This window comes from Cynocephalus volans, chromosome 1, assembly GCF_027409185.1.
Source record: "Cynocephalus volans isolate mCynVol1 chromosome 1, mCynVol1.pri, whole genome shotgun sequence".
NCBI lineage: Eukaryota > Metazoa > Chordata > Mammalia > Dermoptera > Cynocephalidae > Cynocephalus > Cynocephalus volans.
In genome coordinates, this window is record NC_084460.1 from 132,469,151 (window position 1) to 132,487,098 (window position 17,948).

At 36.5% G+C, this 17,948-nt stretch overlaps 1 protein-coding gene across 1 annotated transcript in view; it reads left to right on the forward strand.

The window, feature by feature from the left end:
* Positions 1-17,948, forward strand: part of SLC9C1 (solute carrier family 9 member C1) — a 123,804-nt gene that overhangs the window by 91,776 nt on the left and 14,080 nt on the right. Inside the window, exons 20-22 of the mRNA XM_063112496.1 lie at positions 5,074-5,199; positions 6,356-6,454; positions 6,987-7,160. Coding sequence (XP_062968566.1) covers positions 5,074-5,199; positions 6,356-6,454; positions 6,987-7,160 — 399 coding nt within the window. The remainder of the gene's footprint in view (positions 1-5,073; positions 5,200-6,355; positions 6,455-6,986; positions 7,161-17,948) is intronic.

Consider the following 17,948-nt stretch of genomic DNA (forward strand, 5'->3'; position numbering starts at 1 on the left):
CTCTGAAATCTATTGAAGGTTTGAAACTTTCAGGGGAATGCTTGAATGATAAATTGTGGTTAATTTCTGTCTATTATAGCTCTTAACACAGTAGCAACTACCCATTCCCCATAGATCAGCACCATGGCAGGCAGTTTTGCACATGTCCCTAAAGCAGCTTACACACACTTTCAGCAGCCAGGTTTGGCAAAAAGAACCCTGTCCTCCAAATATCAGGGACCTGTGTTCTGATCACTGATTGCTATTGTTGATCCCAGAGAAAGAGACACAGAAGTGGTGGCCATTGTAATTGCCCCACATTGTTGCGAGCCTTCTCCCCCTGGCAGAAGTGACTTCCAAAGGACCATAAAGGTCCAGTACCTTTTTTTACCCCTCCATTTTTCTTTTTTTTCCCTTTTGAGAGCCAGACATTAAAGACTAGAATATTAAAAAGCAACCTTATACATGAGGGAAAATAGGAAGACATCATACATGCCCAGGAAAAGGCACAGTCAAAATAAACCTGAAAGGTCTTATGTTTAAACCTCAGGCTGGTACTTGGCACAAAGAGAGCCTACAACAATCAAATAACAAACAAAACACAGTACATTCTTAGGGAAGAGGGGTGAATTTGATTTCTGGAATTGACACATTATTTGATTCAAATCCAGTTTTCAACAAAAAATCACATGATGTGCAGAGAAACAGGAAATATAGCCCATCAAAGAAAGAAAATAAACTAACAGAAAGTGTCCCGAAAAAGATGTAATGGTGGATCTACCAGACAAAGACTTTAAAACAACTATCTTGATACTGAAAGAACTAAAGGAAGACATGGAAAAAATGGTTAAACAAAATGAAAATATGAATAAAGAGGTAGAAAATCTAAAAAGAACCCCCCCAAAATTCTGGAGCTGAAAAGTAAAAAGTACAATAAATGAAATTTTAAAATTTATTAGATGGATTCAAGGCAGATTTGAGTAGACAGAAGAAAGAATCAGTGAACTTAAAGATAGGACAATGGAAGTTATTATGTGTGAGAAACAGAAAGAAAAATAGGTAAAGAAAAGTGAACAGAGTGTAAGGGACCTGTGCGACACTTCAAATGGACCAACATACACGTTGTGCGAGTTCCAGAAGAAAAATAAGAGGAAGAGAACAGAGAGAATATTTGAAAAAAGAATGGCTGAAAACTTTCCAAATTTGATGAAAGACATGAATGTAAACATCCAAAAATCTCAACAAACTCCAAGTAGGATTAACTCAAAGAGACACACACTGAGACACATTATAAGCAAATGATCAAAAGACAGACAAAGAGAGAATGTTTAAAACAGCAAGAGAGAAGTGACTCATCGCATACAAGGAATTATCAGCAGATTCCTAATAAAAATCTTGGAAGGGCCAGCCTGCCAAGGCTGACTTGGGAGAGTGTGGTGCTGACAACACCAAATCAAGGGTTAAGATCCCCTTACCAGTCATCTTTAAAAAAAAAAAAAAAAACCTTCGGAAGCCAGAAGACAGTGGGCTGATATATTCGAAGTGCTAAAAGAAAGAACCCCCCCCCCAAAAAAATAAACCCTGTCAACCAAGAATCCTACATTCAGCAAAACTGTCTGTCAACAATAAGGAGAAATGAAGACATTTCCAGATAAACAAAAGTCTGTTACCACTAGACCTGTCCTGAAAGAAATGCTAAAGGAGTCCTGCAGGTTAATAAAAGAACCCTCTATGGTAACTTGAAACTGTATGAAGAAATAAAGATATCAGTAAAAGTAAATACATGGGCAATTATATAGTAAAGTATTATTGTAACAGTGGTGTGTGACTCCACTGTTTGTCTTCTAAATGGTGTAATAGACTAATACATTTTTTAAAAAAACAATTATTAGTATAATATTGATGTTATTTTAACTTTGGTTTATAACTCCACATTTTGTCATTTTGTTTTCTGCATAATTTAAGAGACAATGCATTAAAAATATACTAGTTTATGTTTTTAGCACACAATGTATAAAGATGTAATTCTGTAATATCAACAACTGAAAGGGGTGGGGGTAAAGCTCTTAAAGGAGTAGAGTTATTGTATGTTATGGAAGTTAAGCTTTTATAAATTCAAATTATAATGTTATAACTTTAGGATGTTAAATGTAATCTCAGTAACCACAAAGAAAATAGCTGAAAAATGTATACACCAAACACTGAGAAAAGAACTAAAATGTTCCACTATAAAAATAAACTAAACACAAAAAAAGACAGTAATGTAGGACAAAAAAGCTGTAAGCATTTAGAAAAGTCATACAGAAAACATATAGAAAAATGACAGAAGTAAGCCTATCATCAGTAATAACTTTAAATGTAAATGGATTAAATTTTTCAATCAAAATACAGAGATTAGTAAATGAAAAAAAAAAAGAAAAAATGATCCTTCTCTATGCTGTCTTTAGGAAACTGGATACTGACATGCAAAAGAATGAAATTGGACCCTAACCTAACACCATATGAAAAACTAACTCAAAATGGATATATGACCTATATGTAAGACCTAAAACTATAAAAATGTTAAAAGAAAACATAAGGCTTGTGTTAGTCTGTTTCTGTTGCTTATAACAAAATACATGGAACTGGGTAATTTGAAAAGAAACAATATTTAGTGCTTACAGTTTTTGAGACTGGCAAGTCCAAAGTCTAGGGAACACATGTGGTGAAAAAGGCCTTGCTGGTGGCGACAGTGATGCAGGGTTCTCATGTGGCAGAATGGTGGAGCAGAGAAAGAGCTGACCTTCTCAGTTGGCTCCTTTTAAAGCCATCAGAACTACACCCATGACCACTATTAATCTATTAATTTATTACTGAGTGAATGGACCAATCCATTCAATAGGCATTGTCCTCACAATCTGGTCACATCTTCAAGGCCCCACCTTTCAATTACCATAATAGTATTTCCCGTCCTCAACAGTTACAGTGGGAATTAAGTTTTGGGGGAGCATTCAATCCAAGGCAGAGCTAAAACTCACAACAGTAAATTTGGCAATAATTTTTTAGACATGGTACTTAAGGTGCAGGAAGCAAAAGAAAAAATAGACAAATTGTACTTTATGAAAATTAAAAATTTTGTGCATCAAGAGACATTATCAACAATAAAAATGTGACCCATAGAATGAGAGAAAATATTTGATACAGGATATATGCATAACATATCCCATAATATCCCATAGTATCCATAATATACAGAGAACTCCTAAAACTAAACAATTTAATTCAAAAATGGGAAAGGACTTAAGTAGAAATTTCTCCAAAGAAGATATTCAAATAGCTAATAAACACATGAATAGATAGTTAACATCACTTATCATTAAGGAAATGCAAATCAAAACAACAATTGAGATACCACCTCACACCCATTAGGATGACTACTGCAAAGAAGGAAGGAAAGAAAGATGGAAGGAAGGAAGAAAGAAAGAAAAGGAAAGAGGGAGGGAGGGAGGGATGAGGAAGGAAGGGAAGGACGGAGAGAAGGAGGAAAGAAAGAAGGAAGGAAATAACAAGTGTTCATGAGGATGTGGAGAAATTGGAATACTTATGCACTATCAGGAGTGTACAGCCTCTGTGGAAAACATTACGGTGGTTTTTCAAAAAAAGCTGAAAATAGAATTACCATATGACCCAGCCTCTCCTGGGTGTACACCGAAAAGAATTGAAAGTAAAGTCTTAGAGAGATGTTTGTGCACCCATGTTCATTACACAGCAGTATTATACAACACACAAAAAAATCAGTTTCAGATAGATTGTAGACATCTGTAAAAGGTAAAACAGTAAGCTTCTAGAAGACAACACAAGAGAATTTTCATGCTTCTGGCATAGGTAAAGATTTCTTAAACAGGACACAAAATTGAATTTAAATAATATTAAAATTGAGAATCTTCTCTTTATTTAAAAATTAAGAGAATGAAAAAATCCACAAAAAGGTATAGGATATTTCCAAGATAAATATATTTAACAAAGAACTAATATCCATAATCTATGAAAAATCCATTAAAAATCTAATAAATTGATAAGAACAAGACAGAAAGTCTTTTTTTTTAATGAGCAAAAGATTTGAACAGACAATTCACAACAGAAAATATTCAAATGGTTAATAAACATAAGATTCCGAGAACCATTGTCATAAGCTTAATGCAAATTAAAACCAAAATGAAATATCAATACATAACCAGCAGAATACCTAATTTTTTTTAAACCAACAATACCAAGTATAGGCAATAATGTGGAACTGGAACCTTAGAGTAGGATTGTAAACTAATGCAACCACTTTGGAAAATTGTTTGGCAGTACTTACTAATGTTGAATATATGCATATCTTATGACCCAGCAATTAGATTAGATAACCATAAACCCAATAGAAACGTGTGCATATGTACACCAAACAAATATCCATAGCAGCATTACTCATAAAAGCCTTAAACTCAAACTGCACTATATTCATACAATAGAATGCTATACAATAATAAAAATAAAATGAATAAAAATTTTTTTTTTGCAGTTTTGATGTTGCAAAAATTTCCTGCAACACCATAGATGAATCTCAGAAACATAATGTTCAGCAAATAAAACTAGACACAAACAAATACATACTCTGATTTCATGCAAATATAGCTAAAAACCAGAAAATGCTAAACTATGGTGATCGAAGAATAGTGGTTATATTTGAATAAGGAGTATTGATCAGAAAAGAACATAAGGGCGGAGTCTAAGGTACAGCAAATGTTTTATTTTTAAATCTGTGCTGGTTACAGAGATGTTTTTACTTTGTAAATATTTTTTGAGTAAACATTTATGATTTGTGCACGTTTTGCACATTGGCTATACTTCAGTAAAAATGTTTACTTTAAAAGGCTTAATCTATGACTTCAGAATAATGATCTGTCTCATCAGAGACAGAAAAATGCTATAAGATGGGAGGTCAGAGGTTTCCAAAGGAAAAAAAAAAAAATCTCAGAAGATCAAGAATGGGAAATAGTACAAAGACATAGTTGTAAACATTCTGTGAACACCAGTTTGGTTCATTTCTTTTCTTTAATTTTGTGGTTTCAGTTAATAATGGCCAAAAAAAGAGAGGTGCTTGATTTTCCAACTATTATCAGTCCACTTACTGTTGAAGAAACCCTCTGTCATATTCCATGGCTAGATAAAGATGTAGACCATATAAGCTTCATTGAGGTACAATCTTTATTTCCTAGTAATATCATCTTTAATTTACCAACAAGTAATCTTTTTTTTTAAAAAAAAGGATTTAATCATGATACTGTCCAGTTTAAAATTCTCTAAATGTTTTATTGCCTATAGGATAAAATCAAAGTCCCTTTGGATGATAAGCAAACTCCTCCACAATCTGCCTCCTGCTGCCTCTCCACCTTCCTCTTCTGTGCCTGTTTGTCACACACCCCTGTGCTCTATTTATACTGAACCACTCATGGTGCTTCACACACTTTACACTGTTTTCCAATTCCATTTATCTGTGAGTGCAGTTTACTTTTCTTGAAATGCCCTTTGTTTTCACCTTTTTTTCCCCCCAAAACTTTCCCTGCTTATTGAAGGTCTGGGAACATTTCTTTCAGAAGTACTCAGAGAAGTAGGCTTTGGTGTCAAACATCCTGCCAGTAGAAGACCATTTTGAGAAGTAGAAGGTCCTTCCTGAGTCTGGAGGACCAAAGGTGCCACCATTGTACCCAGTATATATACCTTTACTACAGCATTAATTATATCACATTACAATTACCTTTACATCTCTCTCTCCTGAAATATTTTTTAGTTTATCCATCTTTTTAATACTCAGTCCATAGCACTTTGCATAATTCATAATGGGTGCTCGATAAATGTTTGTGGAATGAACAAATAAATAGATCTAACTTGTTCTAATAAAATCTTTTTCTATATCTATTTGGTGTCAAAAGACCAATTATATTTTTACCTGCTTAAAATGTTTTGAATGACTGAATTTTTTATTTACTTTATCAGCTGTTTAGAGTATATATGAGACATATATGTGCCATTGGCCTACATCTGTCCCATTACTTTTCAACTGGATAAAATATTATTATCACCCCATTATATTCTTATTCCTAGATTCTTTCTTTCCTAATCCATGTGTAAATACTCCATCTGAAATTACATATATCCATGAATATACACCTTTATCTCTTTACCATTCCTAATTCTTTTCTCCTACAAAATTTATTACTAACACATTTTCTCAGATCCTAATGATTGATATTTACTTTAGAAATGGAAAAACTTTTGTTAAAATGTAAACATCAATATTCCCAATCACTGCAAAAACATTGTTTATAGCTTATGTATATGATGTCTTTTTTAGAGAGGAGCCAGAGTTGTAACATTTGATTGTGGAAATAATATATTTGAAGAAGGTGATGAGGCTAAAGGAATCTATGTAATTATTTCAGGCATGGTAAAGGTAAGGCACGGTTATTTATAAATGTACTTATGAACATTAGTTTTAAAAAAACTTTGTAAGATTGAGAATTATAGCTTTCCATGTTAAGAACTGCATAGCTCCTTTTTTTGGATAGCAGCTACCATCCAAATGACAATTTTCATGTTCAGGCACAATGGATTACAGGCCCATCAGGTTTTAAGCCATACTTTTTCATAGATAACAAGAAACCACCAAAAGAATAATCTTTAAGACAGAAAATTATAATATAAATTGTTATGCATCATTTTTTTGCCTGAGTTAGAAATTTAGCCATTGTAAGGTGGGTATAGGTTGACTAAGTAGGAGAAATCAGAGTATTTAAGAATGCTTTGTGTCTGTCATTGCTAATTTAATATATTTACTTATAAAGGAATGAGTAGTAAGTCTTCTCAAAACAATATGTATATATTAGGAGTGTTAAAATCAAAGTGAGAAAAGTGATAAATTAGACAGTTTGAGTAACACAAGTTAATTGGCATATGTATTTTTCTCTTTCTTTGTTCCTGAACAGCTTAAAAGATCAAAGCCAGGTTTGGAGATTGAACAAATACTCTCAGAGTCAGAGGCGAAAGAACATCAGATAATTTATACAGATTACATGCTCAGCGGGGAAATAATAGGAGAGTTAAACTGCTTAACTAATGAACCCATGAAATACTCTGCCACCTGCGAAACTGTAGTGGAGGTCAGAAAACATCACCTGCTTCTTACTGTTGTATCTTGTTAAATATCTAATATCAAATTTAAGGTCATTTCAGTATTTGGTATTTGTTTACAGTCTAGTGACAATTTTTATTTTTAAAAATTAGAAATGGTAAAGTAATAAAATGTGTTACAGAATTGTACTCACCTTGTATGATGTCCTGGCAAAACAGTTTGTGAGTGTTACCCTACCATAATGAAAAAAGAATTTAACAACAACAACAACAAAACTGGTTATATGAACTCTTTCATAAAGAAATTAGGTAGGATATGTTAACTATCGATACCACAATTTGGAGGATAAGGCAGGGAAAAATGTCAGAGCTAGAATCTATTAATAGAAAATTTGAGCAAAGTGGATGTAAGTTTCCTTATCATGATCAAAGACAAAATCCTCAAAGTACCAAGGACTCCCACTGGCCTAATTTGAGCCTAAAAAGAATAATGGCTGCAAACATTTGAATTGAACCCTATAAATATGTGAAAATCTATAAATTGATAATTATACCAATTTTTTTATTTACAATGAGAGTGCTAGGATATCATCTCATTGCTCAGAAAATGGATTGTTTTGTGTTTTTTTAAGGGAAAAATTAAACATTTATCAATTTACCATGCTTTTCCTCTATGAACTCTTTCAAAGTAACCAAAAAAAAAAAAAAAAAAAGAAAGAAAGAAAGAAAGAAAGAAAGAAAAAGAAAACCTGAGGAAAAAATCTTCTGTATAGAAGAATTCCAGCTAACAAATGCAGAATGGAAGAATCAGAAAATTTCTATTTTGTCATCACTAATAAAATAATGGACCTAGGAAACAACCAACAACCATTAGTTGATGTTAAAACTAAGTGGAATGTAACAGAAAACCTTATAATAAAGGGGATACCACCTTAGAACATTGGTCAATCTTAGCATCACAAAAAGTGGGACAGCTATGCATTATGTAACTCATTATGTGATTCAGGAAAGGTACTAGCACCACCCAAGAAGTCTTCTCACATAAGAAAAGAGAAAACCTGAAGCTCTTCAAGCCTCTAGATCAAACCAGTTTACGGAAAACACAAAAGGGAGAGAAACAAGTTAATTGACACCAGCAGAGAATAATTAGCTAAATCCAGAAAGTGGGAGTTTTATAGAACAAATTACATGATTTTCTTAACAAATCAATGGCATAAGAAGTGTGTGGGGGAGAGGGGAAGAAGGCAAGGGAAAATTATAAAAAATGAATTTAAGATATAAAATAACCAAATACAATTGCTCTAATTTGAACAAACCAATTATAAAGTGACCTATTTGAGGCAATTTGGGAAATTTTAATATAAAAAGAACATTAAATGATATATTTAATTTTGTTATGTATGATTATCATATGATTTATCTTTAAAATATCTCTGTCATTCAATGATGCATAATAAAATATTTAGAAGTGAAATTATATAATAACTGGGATTTGCATAAAAACAATCTAGTCTTCTGCTTCACACTATGATAAACTTACCAAGAGCAAATTTGCACACCCACCATAAATAACCATAAAACTTGACAAAATATGAGGCAAATGTTTTCAGCCACTGAAAACAGGCAGTGTAAGTCTGAAAACCCTGCACTACAATAAATGCTAAACAATATTCTTCATGCTGAAGGTAAATGCCACTAGACAGAAAACCAGATCTATAGGTAAGGAAAAATAACAACAGAAATAGTTAATAGGTACATAAATATAAACAATTAAGTTTTTTTCTTTTTACAATTTCTGATTAAAGAAAAAATAACATTAAAAGAGCGATTTATAACACATGTAAAATAAAAGATATGATAAAAACACAAAAATTGAGGATGTGTAAGTGGAATTATTCTTTTGTGGGGAAGTGGGAACTAAGAAGTGTCAGGCATGAAGTTAGGAATGGGGAGTGTAAAAGAACATATGTTAATTGTAACATGGTACCCATGTGTGGATTGCTAGTGCTAAAGGAACAACAACAACAACAAAAGATATAGCTTAGAAACAATAGAGGAAATAATGGAATGTAAAAATATCCCATTAATTCAAAAGAAGGCATGAAAGGAGAAGACAGACCAAAAGAGAAAGGATAAATGGAAAACAAATAGCAAAATGGTAAACTTAAACCAAATTATATCAATATTTATATTAAATGTAAATGGTCTAAATACTTCAACTGAAAAGCTGAGATTGTCACTTTGAATTTTAAAAAAAGATCCAACTATATGCTGTCTACAAGTGATGCACTTTATTGTTAGATACAGCAGGTTGAAAGAAGGGTAAGAAAAATTATGTACTCATGTTAATATTAGACTAATTACACTTTTAAAAAAGAAATATTACAGAGTTTCAAGATGGCGGCGGCTGCGGCGGCTGGCGCGGAGTAGCTGAGGTGGAAAAGGTGGCCACTGGGCCTCAGGCAGCCGGGAAACTTGTGGACCATTCTCTGGCCATCTCTTAAGGGAGGACTGCTGCTGCTGGCCGGTCGTGGGGGCTCAACGCCACTTTGCCCCCGGCAGGAGAGGCTGCCTCATTTACAGGCAACAGCTTTGAAGTGTGGAGCAGGAAAAGAACTGATTCTTAGCTGCAAAAGTGAGTCTTGAAACAGGGAACATGGCGCCAGGGCTGCTGTGGATGCAGCCAGGATCCCGGAGGCTGGGGCCGCACTGAAGGCGGCCAGCTGCCCTATCCAGGATTCGAGGTTTCAGGCCGGCATTAAAGAAGACTCCTGGGAGCGCCCGAGCGGCGCCGCGACTGAACAGCCCGAGGCGGCAGCGCCGAGAACACGGAAGGCAACAAACCAGAGACAGAGCGAGCGCCCGACCTGGCACAGCACTGTGAGTGATCCTTGGCACAGCTCTGTTCGGGGGGTGGTTGCCCACGCGGCTCCCCGCCTGCACCACCAGGCCACTCACTGCCCCGGTGCTGCCTCCATTTTCCCAGGTGCGGGCAGCTCCGCCCTGCTCGGCCATCACTGAGCCCATTTGCTTGGCCTGGCGCGGGGCTTTCCGGACCCTGCGGGCCGACCTCCTCTCCCACTCCCTCCACGGTTCTCTGGCAGGGCTGGGGGTGTGGGGCGTCCCGACCAGTTTTGGGAGGGCTAGGAAGTACAGGCGGGCCGACTGTCACTCCACCACACCCTGGACTCCGGCCCCGGTAAACTTCCTGTTACTGGGAGGCAGATACCATCTCTGCGACCACCAGTTTGGAAAAAAGCCTAACGAATTTCTGGTTGGGAATAGTGTGGTAGGAGAGTTCCCAAGTCTGCTTGAACCTGCCAGAGAGCAGGCTGCAGGCGGGCACTAGACTTGGTTTATACCGGGGGGATACAAAGATGAACAAGACCTGAGAAAGATCTACACAGTGCTACAAAGGCACCCAGAGAGACTGGTTGTCTGTGCCTAGCAGAAACCTGGTAGACTTCCTGGGCGAGGCGGTGCTGGGCAGGGTCTTGAAGGCCCAGCTGATAGACGAGGGGTGCAGAAGACACGCCCCAACCCAGCACAGTGTGCACAGAGGGCGGAGACGTGCGGCCAGGGAGGCGGAGACTCGACAGAAACCACACACCCGGTGGGGTCGCCACTGCACGATCTAACAGCCTGGGCCAGAGCACACTGAACGGGGAGAAGTCCTGTACAGAAAGTGAAAGCTCAACAGAGATCACACACCCTGTGGTACGTGATCCACCAGCCCAGCAGAGTACAAGCTGATCAGAAAGGTGGATCCCCGGAGAAGCCCAAGACCCGAGGCAACTACACACACAAGACACTAGAGGCCAACTGAGCAGTCACAGAGGTAGACATACCAAATTGGCGACCACAGCAACATCCTAGTTAGTCATTAGTCTTAAACCGGTGGACTGTGAAACCCCCTGCCACAATGAATAAACACCAAAAAAAAGACACCAGAAATACAAAAAATCAAGAAAGTACACCACCAAAAGTTAATAAATCTCATACTCTAGATCCTATAGAACAAGAAGCCCTTGAAATAACTGATAAGGAATTTCGAGTGATAATTCTAAGGAAACTGAATGAGATACAAGAAAACTCAGCTAGACATCATGATGAAATGAGGAAAAGTATACAGGATCTGAAAGAGGAAATATACAAGGAAATCAATGTCCTGAAAAAAAATGTAGCAGAACTTGCTGAACTGAAGAAGTTATTCAGCGAAATAAAAAACACAACGGAGAGTTTAACCAGCAGGCTTGTCGAAGTTGAAGAGAGAACCTCTGAACTTGAAGATGGGCTGTTTGAAATAACACAAGCAGACAAAAAGAAAGAAAAAAGAATCAAGGACATGGAAGAAAATCTGAGAGAGATATCAGACAACCTCAAGCGCTCAAATATCCGAGTCATGGGTATTCCAGAAGGGGAGGAAAATGGAGATTCCATTGAAAACATATTCAACAAAATAGTGGCAGAAAACTTCCCAGGTATAGGAAAAATCACAGATCTTCAGATCCAGGAAGCTCAACGATCTCCAAACGTATTCAACCCAAAAAGGCCTTCTCCAAGACATGTCATAGTCAAATTGGCAAAACTCAGAGACAAAGAGAGAATCTTAAAAGCTGCAAGAGAGAAGCGTCAAATCACCTATAAGGGAGCCCCAATCAGGTTAACATCAGACTTTTCATCACAAACCCTAAAAGCTAGAAAGGAATGGGATGATATTTTCAAAATACTAAAAGACAAAGGTTGCCAGCCAAGAATACTCTACCCTGCAAGGCTATCCTTCCGAAATGAGGGGCAAATAGTATATTTCTCAGACAAACAAAAACTGCGGGAGTTCACTACCACAAGACCACCCTTACAAGAAATCCTCAAGGGAGTACTGGGTTTGGTTCCTGAAAAATAACTACCACTGCCATAAAAACCTAAGAAAAATCTAAACCCGCTAGTACAATAAAAATGGCATTCATGAAGAGAAAACAAGCTAACAAAAACACTATCTACAACCTAAGGAACCAACAAACAAAGAAACCAAACAGTAAATCAGAAAGCAAGGAACAAAAGACACCTAAGACAACCAAACAACCAATAAAATGCTAAGAATAAATCAACACCTTTCAATAACAACTCTTAATGTTAAAGGCTTAAATTCCCCAATTAAAAGACACAGACTGGCTGACTGGATCAAAAAGCAGGACCCAACTATATGCTGCCTACAAGAGACCCACCTCACCCATAAAGATTCACACAGACTAAGAGTAAAAGGATGGAAAAAGATTTACCATGCAAATAGAAAAGAAAAACGAGCTGGAGTGGCTATTCTTATATCTGACAAAATAGACTTTAAACTAAAAACCATAAAAAGAGACAATGAGGGACACTACTTAATGATAAAAGGACTGATCCATCAAGAAGACATAACAATCATAAATTTGTATGCACCCAATGTTGGAGCAGCCAGATTTATAAAACAAACTCTATTAGACCTAAAGAAGGAAATAGACACTAATACCATAATAGCAGGGGACCTGAACACTCCACTGTCAATATTAGACAGATCATCTAGGCAAAGAATCAGTAGAGAAACACAAGATCTAAACAAGACTCTAGACCAATTGGAATTGGCAGATATCTACAGAACATTCCACCCAACAACCTCAGAATATTCATTCTTCTCATCAGCACATGGATCATTCTCCAAGATAGATCACATATTAGGTCACAAATCAAGTCTCAATAAATTCAAAAAAATTGGAATTATCCCATGTATCTTCTCAGACCACAATGGATTAAAACTAGAAATTAATAACAAACAAAACTCTGGAAACTATACAAACACATGGAAATTAAACAGCATTCTACTTAATGACATATGGGTCCAAGAAGAAATCAAGCAGGAAATCAAAAAGTTTATTGAAACTAATGAAAACAATGATACATCATACCAAAACCTGTGGGATACTGCAAAAGCAGTATTGAGGGGAAAATTTATTGCATTAAATGCTCACTTCAGAAGAATGGAAAGATGGCAAGTGAATAACCTAACACTTCACCTTAAAGAACTAGAAAAACAAGAACAATCCAATCCTAAAGTTAGCAGACGGAAAGAAATCATTAAGATCAGAGCAGAACTGAATGAAATTGAAAACCAAAAAACAATTCAAAAGATCAACGAATCAAAAAGTTGGTTTTTTGAAAAGATAAATAAAATTGACAAACCATTAGCATGGCTAACAAAAAAAAGAAGAGAGAAGACTCAAATAACAAAAATTAGAAATGAAAAAGGCGATATTACAACTGATTCATCTGAAATACAAGGAATCATTCGAGACTACTATAAACAACTATACGCCAACAAATTTGAAAATCTGGAGGAAATGGATAAATTTCTGGACACACACAAGCTCCCAAAACTGAACCGTGAAGACGTAGAAAATTTGAACAGACCAATAACAATAAAGGAGATTGAAGCTGTTATCAGAAGGCTCCCAACAAAGAAAAGCCCAGGACCAGATGGATTCACAGAAGAATTTTACCAAACATTCAAAGAGGAATTGACACCGATTCTTTACAAACTATTCCAAAAGATTGAAACGGACGCAAATCTCCCAAACTCATTCTATGAAGCAAACATCATCCTGATACCAAAACCAGGTAAAGATATAACCAAAAAAGAAAACTACAGGCCGATATCCTTGATGAATATAGATGCAAAAATCCTCACTAAAATACTAGCAAACAGAATACAGCAACACATACGAAAAATTATTCATCACGATCAAGTGGGATTCATCCCAGGGATGCAAGGTTGGTTCAACATACGCAAATCAATAAATGTGATACACCATATTAATAAACTCAAACACAAGGACCATATGATCATCTCTATAGATGCTGAAAAAGCATTTGATAAAGTTCAGCACTCATTCATGACAAAGACCCTCTATAAGTTAGGTATAGAGGGAAAGTATCTCAACATAATTAAAGCCATATATGACAAACCCACTGCCAATATCATCCTGAATGGGGAAAAGCTGAAAGCTTTTCCTTTAAGAACAGGCACTAGACAAGGATGCCCACTCTCACCACTCCTATTCAACATAGTGTTGGAAGTACTAGCCAGAGCAATCAGAGAAGAGAAGGAAATAAAGGGCATCCAGATTGGAAAAGATGAAGTCAAACTGTCCCTCTTTGCAGATGACATGATCCTATATATCGAACAGCCTAAAACCTCTACAAAAAAACTGCTGGAATTGATCAATGATTTCAGCACAGTAGCAGGATACAAAATCAACACACAAAAATCAGTAGCATTTCTTTTCTCCAATAGTGAACATGCAGAAGGAGAAATCAAGAAAGCCTGCCCATTTACAATAGCCACCAAAAAAATAAAATACTTAGGAATTGAGTTAACCAAGGAGGTGAAAAATCTCTATAATGAGAACTACAAACCACTGCTGAGAGAAATTAGAGAGGATACAAGAAGATGGAAAGATATTCCATGCTCTTGGATTGGAAGAATCAACATAGTGAAAATGTCCATACTACCCAAAGTGATATACAAATTCAATGCAATCCCCATCAAAATTCCAAAGACATTTTTCTCAGAAATGGAAAAAACTATTCAGACATTTATATGGAACAATAAAAGACCACGAATAGCCAAAGCAATGCTCAGCAAAAAAAATAAAGCTGGAGGCATAACACTACCTGACTTTAAGCTATACTACAAAGCTATAATAACCAAAACAGTATGGTACTGGCATAAAAACAGACACACTGACCAATGGAATAGAATAGAGAATCCAGAAATCAACCCTCACACTTACTGCCATCTGATCTTTGACAAAGGCACCAAGCCTATTCACTGGCGAAGGGACTGCCTCTTCAGCAAGTGGTGCTGGGATAACTGGATATCGTTATGCAGGAGAATGAAACTAGATCCATACCTCTCACCATATACTAAAATCAACTGAAAATGGATTAAGGATTTAAATATACACCCTGAGACAATAAAACTTCTTAAAGAAAACATAGGGGAAACACTTCAGGAAATAGGACTGGGCACAGACTTCATGAATACGACCCCAAAAGCACAGGCAACCAAAGGAAAAATAAACAAATGGGATTATATCAAACTAAAAAGCTTCTGCACAGCAAAAGAAACAATTAAAAGAGTTAAAAGACAACCAACAGAGTGGGAGAAAATATTTGCAAAATATACATCTGACAAAGGATTAATATCCAGAATATATAAGGAACTCAAACAACTTTACAAGAAGAAAACAAGCAACCCAATTAAAAAATGGGCAAAAGAGCTAAGTAGGCATTTCTCTAAGGAAAATATCCAAATGGCCAACAGACATATGAAAAAATGCTCAACATCACTCAGCATCCGGGAAATGCAAATCAAAACCACATTGAGATACCATCTAACCCCAGTTAGGATGGCTAAAATCCAAAAGACTATGAACGATAAATGCTGGCGAGGCTGCGGAGAAAAAGGAACTCTCATACATTGTTGGTGGGACTGCAAAATGGTGCAGCCTCTATGGAAAATGGTATGGAGGTTCCTTAAACAATTGCAAATAGATCTACCATACGACCCAGCCATCCCACTGTTGGGAATATACCCAGAGGAATGGAAATCATCAAGTCGAAGGCATACCTGTTCCCCAATGTTCATCGCAGCACTCTTTACAATAGCCAAGAGTTGGAACCAGCCCAAATGTCCATCATCAGATGAGTGGATACGGAAAATGTGGTACATCTACACAATGGAATACTACTCAGCTATAAAAACGAATGAAATACTGCCATTTGCAACAACATGGATGGACCTCGAGAGAATTATATTAAGTGAAACAAGTCAGGCACAGAAAGAGAAATACCACATGTTCTCACTTATTGGTGGGAGCTAAAAATTAATATATAAATTCACACACACACATACACACATACACACACAAACCGGGGGGGGGGGGGAGAAGAAGATATAACAACCACAATTATTTGAAGTTGATACAACAAACAAACAGAAAGGACATGGTTGGGGGGGAGGGGGGGAGGGAGAAGGGAGGGAGGTTTTGGTGATGGGGAGCATTAATCAGCTACAATGTATATCGACAAAATAAAATTTAAAAAAAAAAAAAAAAAGAAATATTACAAAAGATAAAGAGGCATTGTTCATAATGATAAAAGGGACAATTCAAGAACATATGTTTTTAAATATGTATACTTCTAATAATGACTACAGTATTCTTATAGCAAAAGCTGACATAGCTAAAAGGAGAAATAGACAAACCATAATCATAGCTAGGGATTTTACTAACCCCCTCAGAGTAATTAAAAGAACGAGTAGACAAAAAAATCATTATTTTCTAATAGATAGAGAAGATACAGATAGATCTTCTGTATTATTAGATACACTATCAAAATCTTGACTTAACAACATTTACAAACTGATACATCCAACAACTGAATTCACATTCTTTCCAAGTGTACATAAAATGTTAACTGAGATAAACAATTTTCTGACCAGTAAAAATGTCTCAATAACTTTCAAAAGATAGAAATCTTACAGAGTATGTTCTCTGACCACAATGGAATCAAACTAGAAACTAGTAACAATAAAACATCTACAAAATTTCTAAATATTAGGAAATTAAATAACACACATCAGAATAACCCATTTGGCCAAAGAAGAAATCACAAGGAAAACTGAAAAACATTTTATAATTTTTAAAAAAGTCATAAAAATGCAGCATTTTAAAATTTGCAAGATGCAGTTAAAAAGTAGTGCTAGGGGTACAATGTATAGTTTTAAATGCCTATATTAGAAAAGAATAATTGTTTAAAATAAATTATCTAATTTCCCACATAAATAAACTGAAAAAGAAGAGTGACGTTATCAAGACAGCAGAATAGAGTATTCCCAGCATCTCACCCTCCCACAAGTAACCAATTTACAACTATTAGAAAGCAAAGATTGCCAACCTGAAAACACCAGAGCTGAGGGAGGAAGAAGAGAGACCCGCAGAGTTCATGAATGCATGAGAAGCAACAGTGAGAGGGTGTAGGGATGGTGCCTATTGTTCTGAGCCAGCTTGGTATGGAGGTGGGGAGTAGCTGTTACACGTGGACCAAAGCTGGAAAAAGCCATGGCACCCTTCACATAAACCTGCTTGGAGTCTGCAGGGGAGAGGAAGGCTTCAGAGCACACCATACCTGCCCACAAGACATAAAGTCCACTGGCAGGATTCACCCCAGTCTTCCTGCATGGGAGCAAGTGGCCATAACTGACCAGAGCGAAAAGAACCACCCAGAGGACAATGAGTAATTGTGAGGGATGCATATACATCCTGCCCCACAGGAAATGATTGGAGGGCAGGGGAAAGGCTGCCCACCAGGGGAACATTGGGTGCAGCATGGGCAGCTGGTCTCAGTGGAAATCGGTCAGGGCAATAGAACTGCAGGGGGCTTAATCCACAGGAAAGATCCCGTTCTGGGCCAGAGAACTTGGAATTCCTTAACAATCTTCACAAAACACCTTCCTCAGAGAATCAGCAGCAAATATATTCAAATGCTTAGACATCAATGTAAAGACACAAAGACTGAGAAAGAACAGAGAGATACATCTCCATCAAATGAAACAAAGTACCAGCAATGGATGCAGAGGAACAGCAGATCTATGAAATGCATGACAGAGAATTCATAATAACCCAGGGAGTCACAAGAAAATACAGATAGAAGATTAAATGATATCTGGAAAAAAATTTAGGAGCAGAATGAGAAACTTGACAAAGGAATAGAATCAATTT